Source organism: Eubalaena glacialis, chromosome 2 (assembly GCF_028564815.1).
Source record: "Eubalaena glacialis isolate mEubGla1 chromosome 2, mEubGla1.1.hap2.+ XY, whole genome shotgun sequence".
Taxonomy (NCBI): domain Eukaryota; kingdom Metazoa; phylum Chordata; class Mammalia; order Artiodactyla; family Balaenidae; genus Eubalaena; species Eubalaena glacialis.
Window position 1 is genome coordinate 41,571,274 of NC_083717.1, and position 22,368 is coordinate 41,593,641.

Genomic DNA, 22,368 nt, shown 5'->3' on the forward strand with positions numbered 1-22,368 from the left:
ACATGAGATTCCTAAAACATTTGCAAATTCCTATGTGATAAGAGTGGTAGGAGAATCTTTCGTTCTAATAAGGCGACTCTGGGTGGGCTCCTGAATGATTCCTGGATCAGGGCATATCATCACTTCTCTAGGAAAGAGAGACGGGTTGGAAATGGAGTTGATAAATGATCATGCCCATGTGAGGAAGCTTCCATAAGATCCAAATAGTATGGGGCTCAGGGAGCTTGCTGGTTGGTGAACACATCCATACACTGAGTAGTAATGCACCCTACCCCCAACTCCACAGGTACAGAAGCTCTGGACCCTTCCATATCTACATATCTCTTTATCTGGCTGTTCATCTGTATCCTTTATCACATCGTTTAATAAATTGGTAAATGTAAGTAAGTGTTCCCTTGAGTACCGTGAGCTGTTCTAGCAAATAATCGAACCCAACGGGGAGGAGATCATGGGAACCTCTGATTTGTAGCCAAGTCAGACAGAAGTTGTGGGTAACCTGAGAACCTACTACTCGCAGTTGGCATCTGAAATGGGGGCATGTCTCCTGGGACTGAGCCCTTAACCTGAGGGATCTGGTGTTATCTCCAGGTAGATAGTGTCAGAACTGAGTTAAATTGTAAGATATGCAGCTGGTGTCACAGAAGTGTTTGGAGGAGGGAAAAATCCAAATATTTGGTCCCCAGAAGTGTCATAAATGAAGTGTTCTGTGTAAAAGTAAAAGAGAAAGACACAGGAGGAGAACTAGGTTTTTCCAACACAATAATTTTTCTCCTTTTCCTATATAAATTTGAAACACAGGCCAGTTTTTATTTTGTGGTTGGATAACTTGGCCTCTTCTACCTCTTCCTAATATCCAGTAAGCAACAGCCTGTTTACTTTATCCTGACAGGAAGAAGTCCTTCCTTCCTTACCTCTCCTTAATCTCCTCTTGGGTTCAGTGTGGGGATAGTTGAGCTCCAGCTACTGGAACCCAGAAAAAATAGAATTAGGTTCAGTGGGTCGCTGTTCTACTTTTTATAGTATGTTCAAGCAGAGGAATGTGGACGGTCTAATGCCTTAAATTTTTTTCATCCCTTCATATTTATTTAAGATCCTTTCCAATTCAGCATCATTTTGCTCCTTCCATAAGTATAATACCTAACAGGGGCGGTGTTTTCACTATCCTCGTTTTACAGGTGAAGAATGGGGGTTCAGAGAGGGAGTGTTAATGGCGCATAGTCACACAGTTAATAATTATAAAGTTAGGTATTAAGATGAGGTTTCCTGTCTCCAATTCTCATGTCCTATGCACTGTATCATATCATATAGAAAAAAAAAAAAATTCAGAGTAACCAGGCAAGAAGCCATTATTCATCGAAAACGTGGAGAGGTTACACATGCCTTCAACCTGCTTGTACTATAATCCTATAGTTAAGATAATCAAAATGCCTATTTAGGAAAATAATGGTTGAGGCATGTCTCAAAGGCAAGCATATGGACACAAAATATCTGGTGTCATCCACCATAATGACTTACCCTGTAGCTGACATCTTCCAAGAGATTGGATGTGCCCACCGTGGACCCTGCCTGCCACAAAGTCTCTTTGATGCTACAACCGTAAAGGAACACATTCCTTTTTTGAGAGTGACCATGGAAATCACAGAAGACCTACAATGGCCAAACAAAGGAGAAACTAAATCTATTGGTTTCTTACATGTTTAAAATGTCAACTTTCTTAGGTAAATACTCTTTACTTAGCAGAACCAGGCACACGAGGACCACTGGTGACGTTAGCAAGAGTTCTGTTGGTAGAATTATCAGGAAGGAAGGTAGATTGGAAGGTGCTTAGGGTTGAACAGGATAAAAGGAAATATGAGTCACATGTAGCTCTTCTGACAAGTTTACTTGTGACAGGGGAGGACACAGGGCCAAAACTGGAAGAAGAAATAAGAAATAAGCTTTAATAGTTCTTCCGTACAGACAGACTCCAATTAATAAATACAGGAGAAATGAAGTAAATAGAAAATCACCATTAGAACGCCTCTGTAATAATTGTTGCTGGTAAGATCCACTGATGGATGCCAAAATTAGTGAGAAAGATTTGTGGAGAAAAAGGATTATTTGCATAGTGTCAGAATATCTCCACCAAGATGTTGTTAATTGCAGAAGGAAAAATAGTAACTTTACAATGGAGAAACCCAGCAGACATCACCCTTAACCAAGTGATCAAGGTAAACATCACCAGTAACAGACACATTGACAAAATTCATATTGAAGAAAAGTAAAAACATGACCAATATTTTTAAAATCATCATGGTCATGAAAGACAAAGAATGTCTGAGGGACTCTCATAGAGGAGAAACTAAGAAAACATGAAATCTAAATACAATGGGGATCATGGATTAGATTCTGAAACAAATAAAAAAACATTGGTGGAAAAGCTAGTAAAATCCACATGAAGTCTGTAGTATCATTTATACTATTGCTCTAATATTATTTTTCAGCTTTGATAATTGTACCATAATTGTGCAAAACATTAGCATTAGGGCAAACTGGATGAAGTATATATGGGTACTCTGTGTTATTTTTGGAACTTTTCTAAAATTGTTTCATAAAAATGAAACAAGTATGCATCATAATATTTAGTTAAAATCCGGAATGCAAAGTTGGGTTGTTTCAACATCAAAAATAATTCAATGTGATTCACTCCATTTACAGACTAAAGAAAGAACTAATATGATAATCATAATAGATGCATAAAAACGTTTGATAAAATTCAATAGACATAAAGGATTAAAAAATAATACACAGTCTTGGGACTTGCCTGGTGGTGCAGTGGTTACGAATCCACCTGCCAATGCAGGGGAAATGAGTTTGATCCCTGGTCTGGGAAGATCCCGCATGTCGCGAAGCAACTAAGTCCATGCGCCACAACTACTGAGCCCACGTGCCGCAACTACTGAAGCCTGCGCACCTAGAGCCCATGCTCCACAACAAGAGAAGCCACCACAGTAAGAAGCCCGTGCACTGCTACAAAGAGTAGCTCCCACTCGCCACAACTAGAGAAAGCCTGTGCGCAGCAACGAAGGCCCAATGCAGCCAAAGAAAAATAAATAAATAAATAAAATTTTAAAAAAAGCTCTTTAAAAAAAGAACTAAAAATAAACGAAAATATTTAAAAACTAGATATATTTCATTTAAGAATTTCTTTTGATCCAAAGACACCAGGAAGAATGTGAAAAGGCAAACCAAAGAGTGAAATAACATATGTGCAGTACATATAGCCAACAAATGATTCATAGAGAGAATGTATACATACATCAATAAGAAAAAAAGAAGCAACTCAATTTTTAAATGGGCAAAAAACTTGAACCGATATTTCACAAAAGAGAAGTTCCAAATGGCTATTAAGCAAATGAAAATGTACTCAACCTCATCAATATCAAGGAAATATAATTTAAACACCACAGTGAGATGCCCCTGCATCTAATGGGTTATCAGGACTCCTAACATCATGAAAAGACAATACCAAACGTTGGCTGGGATATGGAGCAAGTGAAACTCTTGAATCCAGCTTGTGGGACTATATCTATACCACTACTGTAGAAAACAATTTTGGAGCGTCTTCTAAAGCTGCATATACACATATTCTAAACCTGCCCAACAGAAATGCATATACTGGGCACCAGAAGATATCAAGAATATATACAGCAACACTATTTTTAGTAGCCTAAATCTGTAAACAGTAGAATTGATTAATAAATTGTAGTATAATCATTCAACAGAATACTGTCCAGCATTAAGAATGAAAGAACAAGCTAGATACAAAAGAGTACATCCATATGATTTCCTTGATATGACATTCAAAAACAGGCAAAACTAATGCAGTGATAGAAATTAGGATAATGTCTATGTTTGGGGGAAGGGGGACATTACATTATGGTCTGATGTCTGGGTTGCCCATGGTGTTCTGTCTCTCGATTTGGTTGATGGTTACATGGTGTGTTCATTTCGTGAGAATTTATCAAGCTGTAGAGGTGTGATCTGTGTACTTAAAATTAATATATGATACATACACATTTGAGTGTTTCAAAGAGATAGAAGTCCTGGTATTTCCTCACATTTGTTCCTTAGTCTGTAGAAATGTAGTCTTTATGTAGTTAGTTAAGCACACAGGGTAGGTAACTGAAGGTGTTTGTCAAATTTGCTAATGATACAGAATTGAGGACAAATGATAGCAGAGTAAACAAGTAAGAGCAGAAATTACAAGGGCCAAAAAGAGCAGAATTCTTGGAAATAGACAAACTTAAATTGGAGTATGCAGCTCCTACAATTAGATTCTAACAGTGGCAAAAGTAAAAGTGACATTTAGCTAAGAAGTAGGTTTTGAATGAGAGATTTGGAGGTTTTAGATGACAGTTTGCTCAGAATGACTCAGTAGCCATGGATGTCAAAACTAATCATAAATTGCTTCTGGAGAAGTAAAGTGGTCATACATAAGGAGAACCATCAGTCCAATGTACCTCAAACTGGTCAATTTATATCTCATATAGTGTTTTTTAATTCTGAGTGTGGCCTTTTAAAACAAGCTAGGGTACCTCAGTAGAGAGGAATCTGAAGGCCAAGGAAATGGGAATGTTTATAAACACAGATCGCCTAAAGATACTGGAGATGCTTATCCTAGAAAAAAAGAAGGCTCAGTGGGGTCTTGATAGCAGCCCTCCAAATTTACAAATTTTCCCATTTGAAACATGAATAAATATATTTGCTATCATTTCAAAGAGCAGAGGAAGGCAAAAGGAAGGAGAATATGTACCATGGACGTAGATTCCAGCTCCATATTAAATTCAGTTGTTGAATATTTATTACCAGCAAGAAATAACTTTCGATGATTATAACTGTCTTGCAATGCTGTGTCACACTTTTAAAAGTTTCCGTTCTCTGGAAACACTTCAGCAAAAGACAAATAAATTGCTGTCAACGATGTTGTTGGTTGAGAAGTTAGATGAGATGATGGCTGAGGCTACTTTCTGGTACCTGATGAAGTCCTATAGTTCATTGATTGAATAGGAAGCCATTGACAGCAGGAATGTCCCGGGACACGCAAGGTGCATGCATGGAGCCATAAATAAACACATATGTGTAAGAAAAATTAAAAAGGGTAAATAGGTAGGTGGTCTGCCCGGTCATAATGGGAGAAGATGAAAACTCTTGAATAGCTGGTTAGAACTGATAGTTGTGTTGCTTGGGCTATGTAAGCAGGGAAGAATTCAGCGATGTCAAGACTAATTTCTGGAATCAAGGTGGTTGCCAGACAAACATCTGTGAGATGAAAGTTTTAAGAACTAAAGGAATTGAAACTGTTCTCCATAAATGTACCTTCTTTTCCTCCCCCTCTCTCTTAATTGTCAATAATAGAATGCTACTATTTTATTGGGTGGGTGGGGAGATTTTTAAATTACATTGCAAATTTCCTGTTAGCAGAAAAATATTTTTAAGTATTTTTTTCTCTTCAAAAAAAAAAAAAAAAGATTTTTTTTTGGTGGGGGGAATCCTTAGTTCATAGTTTCAAGTTAAAAATCTTATGAGAAAATAAATCTCTCTAGAATCTAGAGCTGTGGGTGTTCAAGCCAAAATGTCATACAGAGTTGGGAGGAGGGAGTTGGTCCAATGACAAGACAAATAATGAAAAAGCAGAGCAGAAACAGTGAATGAGAAGAAGAAGTTGTTTTGTAAAGGGTGAGATAATCAAATGTGCAGAGAAAAGCAGAAAACAGAAAATGTGGCCACAGAAGGAGAAAAATGCGAGACGGACAGAAGAAGTGTCTGGGGTTTTGGTGCTTTCCAGTTCTGGTTAGAACTTATTCGAATTTTTTCCTTCAAAATTTCCACCTTGGGTTACTTTAGCAGGTTTCTGTTATGTGCAACAAAAATATACCCTAGGCCAGTGCTTCTCCATCCTGTCTGTGCATTAGAATCTCCTGAGATTTTAAAAATATCAATCCCTAGAGCCCATCTCCAGAGATTTTGATTTAATTGGTCTGCAGTGACACCAGGGTGATGGGATTTTTTCAAGTTTTCCAGGTGATTCTAAACGTGCAGCCAGGGTTGAAACCCACTGTATGGGTCTAGAGTCTAGAGCAGTGGATCTGACATGTTATCAAGTATCAGAATAACCTGGAGGACTTGTTAAATCACAGACTGTGGGCCATTCCCCAGCAATTCTGAGATGCAAGCAAGTCTGGGCGAGGTCCAGGAATGTGCATTTCTAACAATCCCAGGTGATGCTGATGCCCCTGGGCCCGGGGCCATGCATTGAAAGCCTCTAAAGGAACCAATCAAATCATTGTTTGAGGTTTAATCCTCTACCATCATGAATTTTCCACCAACCTTTATCTCTCATGCCTCAGTTTCTCTCTGTGAATAAACACCCACATTCTTATGAAAAGTGTGCAAACAAATTAAGACTGTGTCTTAGCAACAGATTCCTAAATAAAGCCAGAAGCTATAGGCCTACGTGGTGACAGGTGCTCCTTAGCTGCCAAATGCAACTGGAAAAAAAGATTTGATTGTTTTCCGACTCTTAACAGATTCTGAAAGTTGAGGTAAACAACAAATTATAGACATCCCCACCTGTGGGAATGAGCCCTAGGAGTTCTAGTGGCCTCTGAAAATTCAAAATAAAGGAGGTATTGTTCTACTTGTTGCTCAAATGACATCCATAAACATAAATGCCTGTTATAAGAAACATGTGTTCCTCTAAATTGCAGGGGGCAATTACAAGACAAATTATCAAGGTATTTCAGTTGAGGAAGCTTTTTCTTTCCTATGGATGACTTTACACTTGTCTACTTCCTTTCGGTAAAATTCTGTAATAGGAAGTGTGCCCAGTCATGGCACTCTAACACCCATGGGTTAATCAATGGCCCTATCTTGCTTATTCATCAACTGAGTCAACAAATATTCGCTGGGTGCCTGTGGTGTGGCAGGAGAAATTAAAATTTTAATATAAGGCAGTACTGCCCTCAATAACAATGACTAGAACAACAGTAGTTAATTTATTGAAGACTTAATGCTTCAGATACTGTGCTAAACACTTAATATAGATTATCTCATGATGAAGTAGGTGCTATAATTATCCCCCGTTTTGCAGCTGAGAAAACTTAAGAGCAAAAAAAATAAATAAGTAACTTGCCTAGGCTTGCTTAAGTTTGCACTGCTATTAAGTATGTGAGTAAGTAATTGAACCTGAGTTTGCTCTCATCCAGACTCCATGTTTTAAAACACTTTTCAGGTCTATGTTGCCTCTTCCAGGAGCTGTTCTGTTGGGACGATCCCACAAGTGAATAGGTGATCATATTGCAGTGAGAGGAGAGAGACACACAGGGTTCTCTGGGAACCCAGATAAGGACACGCTGCACAACTCATGGGGCATCATTCACACTGCGCCCTAAGGAATGGCACCCCTGAAGGTGTATGATGTGGTGGTCCTGGGGTTCTCAAGGGGGTGATGCCTAAGGTGAGTCCTGCTGAGTGAGGGCTGTCCAAGCAAATGGAAAATGAGGAAGAAAGGACTATGGGTGTGAAGAATTGCAATAATTCAGAATAAGACTACAGAGTGAAGGAGAGTGGACCTTAGGTGTAGGCAGAAGTGGACAGTAGTCACATAATTAATGCACGTGCATACCATTCCAGGATGTTTGGATATTTTCCCGAAGGTGGTGAAGGAACCATCAAAGTATTGGAGCAAAGAGGACCAGCATGATCACATCACCAGAACAGGAGTGTTAAGAATGGATTGCAAGGACTGAGACCAGGCAAGAGAGACGACAAGGGCCTAGTTTAAGTCAGCAAATGTAAGTATGGAGAGAAAGGACTTTCGGTGAGAGAGTAAGGAAGTAAAATCTATAGGAATTGGAGACTAAATGTATTTAGGGGCTCAGTGAGGAAGAGGTTAGGAATAATACCTAGATTTCCAGATTAAGTGAATAGACAATATGATGCGCTTTTCCCCAAGGCAAGGAACATGGGAAGAGACGCAGATCTGAAGGTTTCGTTCAGTTAAGTTTTGTTTTGTTTGAGCTGGAGTGGTTAGTTTTGAACTTGTTCACCCAGAGCTAAACTGATTCCCCTGTGTCTCACTTTCTTCATCAGCAAGGTATATAGTGTGGATTGGATTACAATTTTGAAATCAGGCTCTCACGCATCTCCCTAGTGCCTTTCCCAGTGAATTACTGTCTGAGTTAAATTGCAAGGTTAATTTAATTCACGCAAACATGAGTTCCATCATTTCTTGTTCAGCAAAGAGACCGTTCAGGGCCACATTACTATGCTACTCACATGCCTTCACCATCTTTCCCCTCCATTCTTTGGTCCCATCCTGGTTCCTCTGTAAGCTAATTGGGCACCTTGTTCAAGAGGTTACCCACCCCCATCTCAAACACACCTCCCCTAGCCATTCGCCCGCTCCCGCGGCTCACCTATTCCTGATTGTTTACTGCTCTGCTTTGCCAGCTTTAAGCTTCTGTGTTTTCCATTCCTGACATCTGGGTCTTGTTCCTGCTTCCCGGCAGCAAGACCTCTGCATTATTTATTCCATCGCCACAAGAAAATGAAGGCGAGGCTAGAGCTCAAAGGAGGCTAATTCTGGGGAATGTGATGGAAACCCAAAAGAGCAATGCTTCCAATTAAACCAACCAAGTCTCACTAAAGCCCTGGAGATGCCAGCCTGTGCACAACATCTTGCAGACAACATTCAGCCCAAGCTATTGAGTAGAGTAAACCTTTCTATGAGGGAAATGCTATTGGTGGCATGTTCAATTATCCAAGAACCCTGTTTGCAAGACCACATTTCCCAGTCCTTTTATTGACAGTCAGGCTCTCTTCTTAGCAAGTGTTTCATCTGAGTTATCAGCAACATCAGTCACGGCTGAGGCTAACCACAGAGGGCGTGTGCAGCACTTATCCCTATAACTACCCGAAAGAAGATTTGAGGCCGCTTTCCCTCTCCTAAAGTGAGAGACTTTCACTTAAATTGCGTCGCTGTGGGCCAAAGTTCCAACACGGCCTTAGAAAAGCAGCCTTTACTTACAAATCAGTTTTGTCCCCCTCCAATGTCTAATTTGGGGTGAAATTTTTCACATTTCACTCAGCAGAAGGCATTAGTAACAAACCGGTTATGAGATTTCTCACAGTGGGACCCTTTGTTACATGTTATAAAATGCTGGAGGAGGCTTTCTGCCATTCCAGTGTTATGTATTATAATATAATGGCCTTCCTTCCAAAATATTTCAATTACATTGAAAGAGCACATGTACGTTAATGCAAAATCATGCAGTCTAGTCTGAGGCTTTGTTTGGTATGTAGCACCCTCCTGGGAAGTAATAATAATTTTAATCCCTGCTGTTTGTTTAAATGCTTGATATGTGCCAGTCACACTGCTAAGGTTTTACATACATGTTTAATCAGTATAAAATTCCTGAAAGGAAGCTATCATTCACATTTACATATGAGGCTCAACTTTTACTAAGGTTAAAGGAAGTTAAGTGATTTGCACATGGCCTCCCATTGAAAAGCCATGTGTTTTATCTCAGACTTCGGATTGGTCTGGCTCCAAAGATTTTTCCAGAACAAAATATTATAAAACATTGGATTTATCAATGATAAAGTGCAGTATAACGAGTCTGTCAGTTAGCAAAATTAAGAGTGAATGACCAGGCTTACCCTGAGGTCTTGCCTAAGCTGATTTCTACTCGCTGCCTCTGGCCAGCTGTCCCTCCGTGAGCAGGGAGCTTAACACCCCGAGAGGGTACTTGTGCAGTGAGGCCTTGGCAGGCTCCCCAGCAGTTAAAACTGCTCTTTTTCTCCAGTTTTAGACATTGAAGGGAGAGAAGCAGCAGTCTGGCCGCCACCTTTGGACACAGTGCCTGCAACCTATCAGCCTGGGTGAGGCCTCTGCCATCTATCTCACTCAGTTGCAGGTACTAAAGCTCTCAAGGTAGAAGCATTAACCTGCACACTTTGTGTGACAATGTCAATTAGGGTAGATAGCTTATCGGGAAGCCTGTCTTCACCAGAAGGTGGGATCTAGACTAGTCTTTTTGACCCATGGCAGATTTCCAAATTGTCTGGATAAACCTAGGGAATGGGGTATGAACACTGACCCACCACCATGCCTAGCCAGTCAGTAAAAGGAAGCTTGCCTCCGTTTCCTGATCTACAATCCTGTCTTGGAGGACTGTTAGTTGTCTTGGACCCTAGGCTGGACTGTACTTTGGTCTTGGCAAACCCTACTTTCTGGGACTAGAACTTTGAGCTCTATGCCCAGTGCCATTGGCCATGATCATCCCTGCCTTGCTCTCTCACTAGAGTCTTCCTTGGACATAGGTATTTAGCAGATGAAGCACAGGTCTCCCCATGTCTTCATCTGAAGCCTGTTCTGACTTGCAGCCCACCCTCACAGAGAAGACCTTTATGGCATAACTAGTCCATCTGGCCCTGTCTCTTGCCTTCCTCCCATTTCCACCAGTGCTGAGCAGAGGCACCTTCAACTAGGCCGAAGGGAAACACTGATCCAGGCAAACACCCTCCTATTTTCCCCTCTACCTCACCTCCTAACCTCAGTCCATTTTGCAAAAAATGAAAAAGAGGGAATTTTCTCAGACTTCTTTGAAAAATCTAACTGGCCTTCCCTGTAGCATATGGAGAACCCCAGGTTTCAGGTCCCTGTGATACATAGACGTTTCATTGGAGATACTAGTCAGAGAGAAGGGAATATTCCCTTTGCTTTCCAACATAAGTTTATCCAAGAAACCTTAGCAATTCACTTAAATGTAGAGTATTTACATCTGTATATACACCTACAGGATTGACATAACACACTTCTATATATAAAATATATAACTAATAAGAACCTACTATATAGCACAGGGAACTCTACTCAATACTCTGTAATGACCTATATGGGAAGAGAATCTAAAAAACAGTGGAGGACTTCCCTGGCGGTGCAGTGGTTAAGAATCTGCCTGCCAATGCAGGGGACACATGTTCGAGCCCTGGTCCGGGGAGATCCCACATGCCGTGGAGCAACTAAGTTCGTGCGCCACAACTACTGAGCCTGTGCTCTAGAGCCCGTGTGCCGCAACTACTGAGCCCACATGCCACAAGTACTGAAGCCTGCGCGCCTAGAGTCCGTGCTCTGCAACAAGAGAAGCCAACGCAATGAGAAGCCCATGCACCACAATTAAGAGTAGCCCCCGCTTGCTGCAACTAGAGAAAGTCTGCGTGCAGCAACAAAGACCCAATGCAGACAAAAATAAATAAATAAATAAATAAATTTGTTTTAAAAAATTAAAAAATAAAATTAAAAACAAGAGTGTATATATGTATAAGTGATTCACTTTGCTGTACAGCAGAAACTAACACAACATTGTAAATCAACTAGACTCCAATAAAAATTAATTAAAAAAATAAAAATTACAAATTGTATGCATTCTTTTTATCATTTAAAAAAAACACCCACAAAACATGGTTTCTGGTTTGTTAAAGAAGCATTGTTCAATCTTTATTCTGATAGCATGGGAACAATTTTAAATAAAAAAAATATGGAATCAAATTATTATTATTATTATTATTATTATTATTTTTACCCAGGACCTCCATGGTTTTTTTTTTGGTTTGGGGATTTTTTTTTTTCCCTACTATATCCTCAAATACAAAAAGAGGAGAATTCTAAATTCAGTACCTTAGCCTGAGTCAACGAAAATAAGTAACAATAACACTTGTTCTTCTAACACTTCAGAGGAGTAAAGTGGAGATAAAATAAATTATGTGTATAGAGTATCTTGAGGTCCTTGGAGACAAGATTTCAGGAAGGGACATGCCATTCCTTTTTCCCCCTCTCCTTTTGTGCTTTTTTTTAAAAAAGAAGCTGATTAACTAAAAACATATGCCAGAGGGACAGAAAAGACCAGGAAAATCATTTAAGCAGCTAAAAGTTCTGTTCCATTGGGCCCCAGAGAAAGATAAAACCAAAATATGCCCTCCCTGCCCCCTGGCAGAAGGCGCCCTAGTTTTTATGAGTGGTAAACGGAAATCAATGAGCTGCTCAGAGAGCGCTGCAATCCCTTTACCAACACGTACTCACAGAGCAAGAGATGAGGGGATGGGAATCCATACCTCTCCTAATTCTGAAGCCCAGGCCCTTTGCAGCGGCACAGGGGCCAGGCGGCTACAATCAGCAGCTCAGAAGAGAATGCTGATCTGGCTTCCTGGGAGCTTGCTAGAGCCTGAGAGCTTTGGCCCACTCCCCCAAGCCATGCCCTACTGCCCCTGAGCCATGTGCCTCCTGGCCCTTATGGGGCACTCCACAAAGAGGAATGCTTCAACGCTTCCTACTCATTGATTGTCAAGCCTGTCTGCTCCTCTGGGCTTCTCCGCTTACGTACATTTTCTCTGGCCAGAGCTTACTGATTTCTAATAAATCTTCTCAGCCTTTCTCTGTGTTCTGGCAAAGATAATCTTCCTTGGCTTGACTTGCATGCCTCCATGCTGGTCAATTTAATTTGGGACAGCCCCCTTTACCTCCCAGCTGCATTTCAAAGCTCTGTGACTTTGCTTTGATTTCTCTTTAATTCTAAGTAAATATAAATGTAAATGTGTACATGAAAAGAACTTGAATGAGTTTTGAGTCAGTGAGTTTTGGTGTAACTGACTCTTCATTCAAAATATAGAACATTTCCACTAACCTAGAAAGTTCCCTCCTGGCCCCTTTTATTTAATCCCCTTCTAGAGGCAACCACTGTTCTGGTTTACTTAAACTTTGCATAAATAGAAACATAGAATATGTGCTTCTTAGTGTCTAGCTTATTTCACTAAACATGTTCCTGAAATTGGTCCATGTTGCTGAGTATATCTGTAGTTTATTGTTATTGTCTTGAATTTTTTATTGAATAGTATTCCAATGTATGAATACGCCAATATTTTGTAGGTTTCTGGGCTTTTGGCTCCAACATCTGGAGCAGAATTCCTGATCTTCTAACAAACAAGAGAGACAGAAAGTGGAAGTTCAAGAAGATGGGAAAGAGACCATAAGATCAGTGTGATGTGAGAACTATGCCATCAGTTAATAAAAAGCTTCATTTCTTTTGCTTTGTGAGGTGACCCTAAATTCACCAACTCTTCAATTTCACAAGGCAGAAGATCTAAGAGTCCATAATCAGGCCTGTAGACCTCTGAAGAAATAATATTTCTCTACTTTACTACAATAAAAAAGACTACCTCTCTACTTTACTACTTTACTACTAGTACAAGAAAAAATTTTACTCATCTTTCAAGTCTAGCTCAAATGGCATCTCCAGTCTCTAGCTTTTCCATAACCTTGAGGGAAAGTGGCTCAACCTCTCGTTTGTGTTCTTACAACTCCCATGAGGCTTGGTTTCAGTTTTTACCATCTTTTACTACATTGGTTCCTTTGCAGACCTGACTCTACTTTCTACCAAGGAAACTATGGACTCCTCAAAGAAAAGGTACCTTCTGGCATCTTGCACAGTGATTACACACATGGTGTAAATGAGCAGACAAATGGATGACTGCCCAGATGGATGGGTGGATAGATGGACAGATGGATGGATAGATGGATGGATGGATGGATGGATGGATGGATGGATGGAAGGATGGATGGATGAATGGGTGGATGGATGAAACAATTTGTGAATAATGCCATATTGCTTATAAACTGAATGAATTATCTGGTCTTTAGCAACCCCCAGAAGTATCATAGCATTGCTTTCTCTCACTGTCTTGCATTCTCATTGGTTCCGGGAGTTTATATTATTCTACGTGCCAATAGGCAAATGTGTCAGTATCATCTAGAACAGGTGGAATCTCCTAGCCACTAGAAACTGGCTTCCTGATGCTTTAAGAAATATTTTCATAAGAGTCAGAGTTTGAGTGGAGTCACAGTTTACCTACAACTAGCCCAAGAGGTAATCTTGACTCAGTGGAAATCTTCCCGGCACAGGACAGTCCTGAGTACTGAATGAGTGACAGTGCTTCTGCTGTCAGCAGGAGGTCAGTTAAATACAGTCGCATAGGTAGCTGAAAGGTGATGTTGAGCCTATAGGAGAGCTTTGTGACACTGTGAATTGCATCTAGGGCTCAGCTGTTTCTCACCCACCTCTCAGATGGTCCCAGCAGGAAACAAGTCTGTGGCTGTCATGTTTACAGTTAATTAATGTTTATTTATATTTTTAAACAAGGCTTTCACCTGTCACACTTTAAAATAAATGTTCTGCTCTTCAATTAGAGATTGTCAGAACAGAGAGGAATCCTGTTTGTTACGGGTTGAATGTGTGTATGCTTAACTGTGTATCAGGTTGGAACCTTTTTTTCTGTAAGTCTCTCTCTCTCCTCCCAGAGGCTAAGGCCTTCTATTCAGAGAGACATACTTTTCAAGATCTTGACTGTGATATTGGTGCTCTGTTATGTAGGCCATGAACTTGCTTCTACAGGGTAGACAGCATAGATTACAGCATCTCCTTGGAAGGGTGGGGGGTGGGAGCTAGCATGAAAATATTGCACATTTTGACCAGTGTAGAAAAAGCATTCTTAAGGGAAAAGGATGTGCTTTGTCCTCTTTGCAATAAAGTGTTGGCTCAGCAAGTCTGAAGTGTTTAAACCCTGTACTCTCCAAAGAAAAGTCTGGCCCTTGACTGACTCCTGGGAGAACATCTTGACATCTTTGGAATATTCTGCTAGATAAGAGTGTCTTTCTATACCTGGACCTCGGGCAATGTGAGAAGGTTGATGCTGACAATGTGATATATGGTGGGGTTCTTGTGCCGCAAAGTGTCGGTTTGACCTCTGAAGGGTCTGGAGACTGAGTAACTAAGATCAGCCACGTGGGACACCATGGCTACAAAATAACCCCTGATAAAAAATCCTGGACACCGAGGCTCAGGGGAGCTTCCCTGGTTAGCAAAACTCTACCTGTTATTACACATCACTGCTGGAGAATTAAGCACTGTCCATACAACTCCCCTGGGAGCAGACACCTGGACTTACACCTGTCTCTCCTTGACTCTGCCCTCAGTGCTTTTTACCTTTGCTGATTATAATGTGTATCCTTTCACTGTAATAAACTGTAATTCTGAGCAGAAAAACTATTCTGGGTTCTGTGAGTCTTTCCAGGGAATCACTGAACCTGAAGGTAGTCTTGGGAACACGCCAACACATCCTCTCAAAGAGTATGTGTTGAAGAAAGATGGGGTTCAGGGTGGAAAACCAGATCAGAACTGAATCTCAACTCTGCCGTACGCTTCCTGATGATGCCAAAGAAATCACTTGACCTCTTAATCTTTTTGAGAGTTAAATAAGCTTCTATATTAGATACTCACCCATTGTTTCACTAGATATTCATTGAATGTGCCACTGTTTTGATGACATAGTACATGGTCAAAAATTGGCTAATGGTAGAGGTAATTGTTTGAGTTGGTTCATCCATGAGCTTTTTCACATTAGTTTAAGTTCCTTAGGTTAGGAAAGCACTCTAAATTTGGACACATGCTCCTCTGCACTTTTGCAGACAGATATGTTCACAGTTTGTAGTCAATAAATGATCAGTTTCATACAGTTACTTAGCTAGTATTGCCTCCTATCTTATCTTGAGCCTAAGCCTCTGGATCCGTATAGTCTGTTTTTCATCAATTGCTAAGTTACTATAGGCTTGGGAGAAAAGCCTACACATGAAAGTGCCTAGCACAGTGCCAGAATCATCGTTGGAATTTAATAAGTACTAGTTGAATGTCAATCTGAACATCTAGAGGATTTTTTCCAAATAATATTTGTAAAAAATACCATTTGTAAAAAATACCATTTCCTTTCTTGACCAATAATTGAAAAAAATAAATAAATAAAGACCCAGGAAATGGGATGAAATGCAATTTTTTGCCCAGTTTTCACCAATGAGTATTGAACTACTGGTTTGCTCCTGTTGTTGGTTAAATTGTTGCCCAAAAAGATATGTTGAAGCTCTAATTCCCAGTCCTTGCAAATGTGACCTTATTTGGAAAAAGATTCTTTGCAGATGTAATCAAGTTAAGAGGAGACCGTACTGAATTAGGGTGGGCCCTAGTCCAGTGTCTGCTATCCTGATAAGAAAAGGGAAATTTCTACACAGACACACAGAGGGCAAAGATGGCCATGTGAAGACAGAGGGAGAGATTGGAATTGTGCCCCGCCCCCCCAAGCCAAGGGATGCTAAGGATTGCTGGCAATCACCAGAAGCTAGGAAGAGGCAATGAAGGGTTATTTCCCATAGCCTTCAGAGAGATCAGGGCCTGCTGACACTTTAATCTCCAGACTTCTAGCCTCCAGAAATGTGAGAGAATATGTTTCTGTTGTTTTAAGCCACCCAGTTCGCTATGGCAGCCTTAGGAAGTGAATACCCCCCCCACACACACACACACACAGACACACACACACTTTACAGCTTGTCACACACAGGTCTTTGGCTTGTGTCTGGTCTTCCTGCCTGGACAGAATGTATTCTGCCTCCTGGAAGGTGGAAGGAACCAAGCAAGAGTGTAGAAGCAGAAGGAAGTGAAGGAAGTAACTCACCATGGGACGCCGGCCGATGCTGCCCAGGTAGTGGAGGAGTCCTTTGGCGTGGTAAACTGTGGGCTGGAGACGAGCACTAGGAGAGAGCCACTGTCTGTTCAAATCCTCTCCTCTCAGTGAGCATCTGTGACTGCAGGAACAAACAACAAGCAAATAAATACACATTTAGAAGAAAATAACTTGAGAAAATAAACCTCGACAAGAGAAACAATTAAACTAATGAATCTAACTTCCTTCTGTCTTCTTCTCAATTGACATCAATTGAAGTTGTCCAGAAAGATGCATATCTGGCCTCTAATCTCCCAACGTGTCGTGATTATTCACAGCCCCTAAAATAACTTAGAAACCATATTTAACTTAATTTGGGGTTACCAGAGTTTGAAGGCAAAGTTTGGGAAATGTTCCCTGCCATACAACACATCCACAGAGAACAAATTCAATAAATTTCTCTAGGCTCTGGGACCTTCAGTTCTACAAATAATTAAGTTGAGCTCAATCTATCATGCTGGACATATTACATATGATATTTCTAGCTGGCCCAATAACTCTGGATATTATTGCACCCCAATGAAGAGACTGACACTTAGAAATGGTTAAATAAATGGCCCAAGGTCACATAACTTAGAGCTAGGTTGTTCATCCAGGTCTGTTTCCCTCTGAAAAAAAGCATAAGGCTCTTCCTCCTATCACATTGCTTCTGCCTGCCCTGTCCATACAGATGACACAGAAAGCTTGACATTTACTCAGAGAGCCAGACCATCATTTTCAGAGACATCATCATGGAATATTAGCTCTAGAAATGAGCTGAAAATCATACATCTCCTCATCTGGGAAAAGGGGATGCTCATGTTTGAAAGAATCAAGTCGCTTTACAAAGGTGACACAGCTGGTGAGTGAGAACAGTGACTGCAATTCAGAGGGAAGGAAGCTGAGTTGCTGAGTGGCAGGTAAGGTCATCCTAAAAGCCAAGGATGACCAGAAATTACCAAGCACAGCCCATTCTCCAGGGAGGCAACCAGAAGTCCTGCTGAGACATTATTTATTCAATAGGGCTAACGATCAAGGTACCACAGATTAGGAGGAAGCAGTGCAGTACCTCCATCGCCTAGTCCTCCCAACCCCTTCCCCTAATCCCTATGGCCACCTCCTGCCACTCTTGTCTTCCTATACTTCAGCTTGATCAAACCGCACACAGTTCTCTGAGCAATTGTGCCTACTGGTCTCATTGCCAGGACTCTCCAAAGCTCTATCCCTTCCCACCTATTCAACATTCAGGGATCAGCCCTGCAGGGAAACTTTCCCTGATCCCCAGGCCATTACATTCTGCTCCTATCTGTTGCGATAGCATCCTGGGACAACCTTCATCAGAGTTCTTATAAATACCTTTTTAGATTTTTTTGTTTTAATTTCTTTTTATTTCTCTTACATTTGCTGTTAGACTGGAAGTTTCCCGGAGGCAGAAACAGTTTCTTTGTTACCATCAAAACCCTAATAGAGTAACTGTGTCAGAGTTGGTATTCAGTAAATAATTTGGAGTGAAAAAAATGTACTAGATTTAAATGTAGAATCACATACATTTTCTGTTTAAAGAAAAAACGCTATTTTCAATAAACCTTGGAGGTGGAAGGAAAAAGGTTCAGCCTCCTCCTTTCACCACTTTTTCATCTCATGTTTCTGAAATTATCTTTAAATATTAGTTTCCTGCTGCTTGCTAGCCCCTCTTACAGCTCACTGGAACCTGAAAATCTTTAGATTAATCATTTATCCCGATTTCACCATTAACATATTTTGACTTGAGAAATGGGAGGTTTTTTGCATCTACCTCTCTGACTTTTTTGTTCTTTTCTTGCTTTCCACCCCCCACTTCCCCTTTTTAATAGCAATGACATCTAGAAATAGGGTTTCTGCCTGATGACCAAGGATGAAGGTAAAATACAAAGCAGATTTTTGGAAAGAAGCAAATAACAATGGAAAGAAGCCAGTGTCCCAGACTTTCTCCTGAGCTTATTTGCTGAGTTTAAATGAATTTCTTTTCTCAAATCAAGGTACTTGCAGGCACAAAATCCCAGAGCTTCAGGATTTTCTTTAACTGCTCTGTGATTCTCCTTGCCTTGACCTGGATTCTCATCAACACTGGGGATTTCTTTTTTCTTTGTAACATCAAAAGTAGTGAAATCAGTGAAGGCCCCTTAAAAGCATTTCTGTTTGTAGAAATGAAAATGCAAGCATTATATGTGTCTAATAGCCAGCAATTCCATGCAACTCTCTCTACCTCTTCTTTCTGTATGTTCCACAAAGACCAAGTTCAAGAGCAATGTCCACATGGAAAAGACTCAGAGGTTACTAAACAGTAGATATACTGTTCTAGATTACAGTTCTTCAAAAAATAGGAAAGAAAAAGTTTTGTGTTGCAATCAGAATGAGCCTGAGTGTTGGTTAAGGAGATCAAGTCTCAACTCCCAGCTCTGTCACCAGATATGGGGTTGGGGGTCTCTTTGAGAGTCAATATTGTCATATGCAAAAGAATATAAGCATAACCTATCTCCCAGGACTATTCTGAGGGTTAAATTAAATGATCTCTATTTTAGATATCTCCATGGAGAAATACCTACATAACTCTATCATCACCCTTGTTTATGTCCATGTCATGTCCACACCTATATACACATACACATCTCCATCTATAGCTGTATCTACATCCTCATCCACATCTACAATACTCAGGGATGCGTAGCGCCACTTGGACTATGTTCATTAGTTCCTTATCTCATCCTAATATTTTTCCTTATGAATAATAATCAGAGAGCTATATACAGGTTGATTGGAGGGGAGTAGAATCTTGGCTAGGTTAGTTAACCAGCAGAGGCTGTGGTTAGTTTTAAGTTCAAGTTGACTTGAGCACTTTTAATGGTGGAAGCAATGAGACTGAAGAGAAAAGAAGTTATCTAAGGAAAAAATGCAAGGATATTACAACATAAATTGCTGAATGGACAATTTAATATACCAAGCGGGCCATTAAATAGCACCAAGAGGAGGATGGCATCTAAGATTGACTAGGTACATGGAATTGGAGAGAAACTGGGCCAATGTGAGACTTAGGCAAGCTGTTAGTTGGGGATAAATTTTGTTTGTTTCACAGTGGTGGAGACAACGATGCATTCCTTTGGTATACGTAGGTTGTATGAACTTGGGAAACCCGTATGTGTGTATTTGTATTCAGCGCTCTGTGCGTGGCTATGATTTTGAGAGTATCTCTGTGTGTGCCTATGGCTTCAGCAGTTCCTAGATCTCGGCAATTGTAGATTATTACAATATGTACTACACCTAACTTGAGTGCTTTTCCTTTTAAAGCAAATACATTTTCTTCCAATCTCCAAATCCATTTGGCATTTTGTGTTAATAATATCAGAGATTCATGCAGTCAGGGGAACTGCTGCCACTCTTCCTGGGGATTTGTTTTAAGCATTTGAAGAGGAAATGCACCCCATCTTATTATCTACTGTAGAATTTCTGAAATGACAGCTGCTCCCTCTATGTGGAGAGAATTAGCAGATGGACAGCTATGACTGGTTGGCAATAAATTCAGTGCCTCTAATTTCTGAAAAGGGGTCATCCCTCAAATAGAGTTTGAAGTCCTGCTTTGCTTATAAGGAGAATAAAATGGTGAGCATTGCTATTTTTTTCCCCACTGAAAATTGCAAACTTACAGAGCAGGGAAAAAAAGCAGTTCCTTTTGGTTTTCACAGGGGGAAGTCATTTGATCCAAATAGTCCTCAATTCTTAAAAGAAAAGCTTTGGTTTAACTACAGTGTAGTTTAAGATAAAGCTTAGATGCACAAAGTATGCTAGGTCTAGGTTGACCAACCATCCAGCTTGTCCTGGAATGTTGCAGTTACAGCCTTGAAATTCCTGTATTTCCCAAGAAACCCCTCAATTCCTGGTGAACAGAGGGGTTTCAAAGGTAGGATCCCTGACTAGAATTGGGTTTGATTGTTTTAATTGACTTTGAATGTTTTAGTTGGGGTACACCCTCCCCCAACCTCAGGCACCTTCGCTCCCTATTTTTACCTCTGAGTGTTTTATGTATATATTATGAGCCTGCTTTTTTTAGGTATTTGCAGCCCGTGTCTAGGATGTCTCTCTAACCATTAAACCTGCAGTTTTTGGTAGGACAAATTCCTTCCCTTAAAAAAAAAAAAAAGGCTTTTCATTTCCTGAAAATATGGTCATTTTATGACCAAAAATTAAAAAAAAAAATTTCAGCCAAAATTATAAAAAATGAATCAGAAGGGCCAGTCCTAAGAGGTCACTGAATAAAAGCCACCAACTTCATGGTAACCTAAGGATAGCCCTAAAGGTCAGACAGTCTAAAGGGAAATGATGTCACTATAAACCAGTTTTTTAACACTAATTGTGGATTTTATGTGTCTGCTAAGAACAGGGCTTATCCTGACCAGAGAATGGGGAATAAACCATATAACCAAAGGCCTTGACAAGCACACCCTGACCTACCAGGACCCCTGAAGCAAAGAAAGAACCACAAGTCAGAGGAAGAAAGAGGAAAAGTGAGTTGCTTCCTGAAAGAGCATCTATAAAGCTGCAGTCAGACAATAAAATGATTCAAAAATCTCCCATCCATCCGTGCCTGATAAAAGGAGAGATGGGGCCCATCAGACTGAATGAGTGATGCCAGGCTTGCTGATACAAGTGCCCGCGGCACAGCAAGCTCTGAAGTCTAAAGAGAGGTAGCGTGCTTGAGACTTAGCAAATGTGTCACCATGCACTGCACATCCTAGTAACAGGAGGCGGCATGGATGCAGGAGGAGAATATTTATCAAGGTAAAGCGATGCATGGAAGAACAGGACAGAACAGCATGGGCCACTATGGGTCAGACACTGCACCCAAAGCTTTCCAAATAAAGATCACTTGGATCAGGAAAGGGAGGAACGAGGGAGAAACAAAAGGCAGTTTCATCTTAAGGCCACAGTTGTTATACAATTCAAACGATCAGGGTTACCAGAGACATATTATTATGTTCAAAATATTTTTGTCATGCAAAATGCTCAGAGAGGCAATAATCTAGGGAGAAGGGGAATAGAAGAGATCAAACCCAGGGGTCCCTCAACACCTCCAAGAACCCAGCAATGTGACACCAGAGGACTGGTCACCCCAGAGCTCAGGTAGAGGAAAGCTGAGGTCTTTAAAAGATGGGCCTAGAGAACTGACCAGGATTCAAATGTCAACTTTGTTAAATAAATTACCCAGAGCTGACACTTGAACCTAGGTTAGTTCAAACCTAAACTAGTCATTTTCATGCACTTGTTCCTCAAAGTACGGTCACAAACCCACAGCATTAGCATCATTCAGGAGCTTGTTAGATACGTAGACACCTGGGTCCCAGCCCAGAATCTGCATTTTTACAAGCGCTCGAGGGAATCTGTATGCACATTTAGTGACCCCTCCTACGCTGTTGATGGGAATGTAAATTGGTACAGACACTATGGAAAACAGTAGAGTTTCCATAAGAAACTAAAAATAGAGCTACCTAATGATCCAGCAATCCCACTCCTGGGCATATATCTGGAGAAAACCATAATTAGAAAAGATACATGCACCCCTATGTTCATAGCAGCACTATTTACAATAGCCAAGACATGGAAACAACCTAAATGTCCATCAGCAGATGAATAGATAAAGAAGATGTGGTACATATGTACAATGGAATACAACTCAGCCATAAAAAAGAATGAAATAATGCCATTTGCAGCAAC

The 22,368-nt window shown here is 40.5% G+C and overlaps 1 protein-coding gene across 1 annotated transcript in view; it reads right to left on the bottom strand.

Moving 5' to 3' along the window:
• Nucleotides 1–22,368, bottom strand: part of AGBL1 (AGBL carboxypeptidase 1) — a 728,885-nt gene that overhangs the window by 323,160 nt on the left and 383,357 nt on the right. The window contains exons 18-19 of the mRNA XM_061181782.1: nt 16,597–16,726; nt 1,516–1,647 (exon numbers count right to left, since the gene is read on the bottom strand). Coding sequence (XP_061037765.1) covers nt 1,516–1,647; nt 16,597–16,726 — 262 coding nt within the window. The remainder of the gene's footprint in view (nt 1–1,515; nt 1,648–16,596; nt 16,727–22,368) is intronic.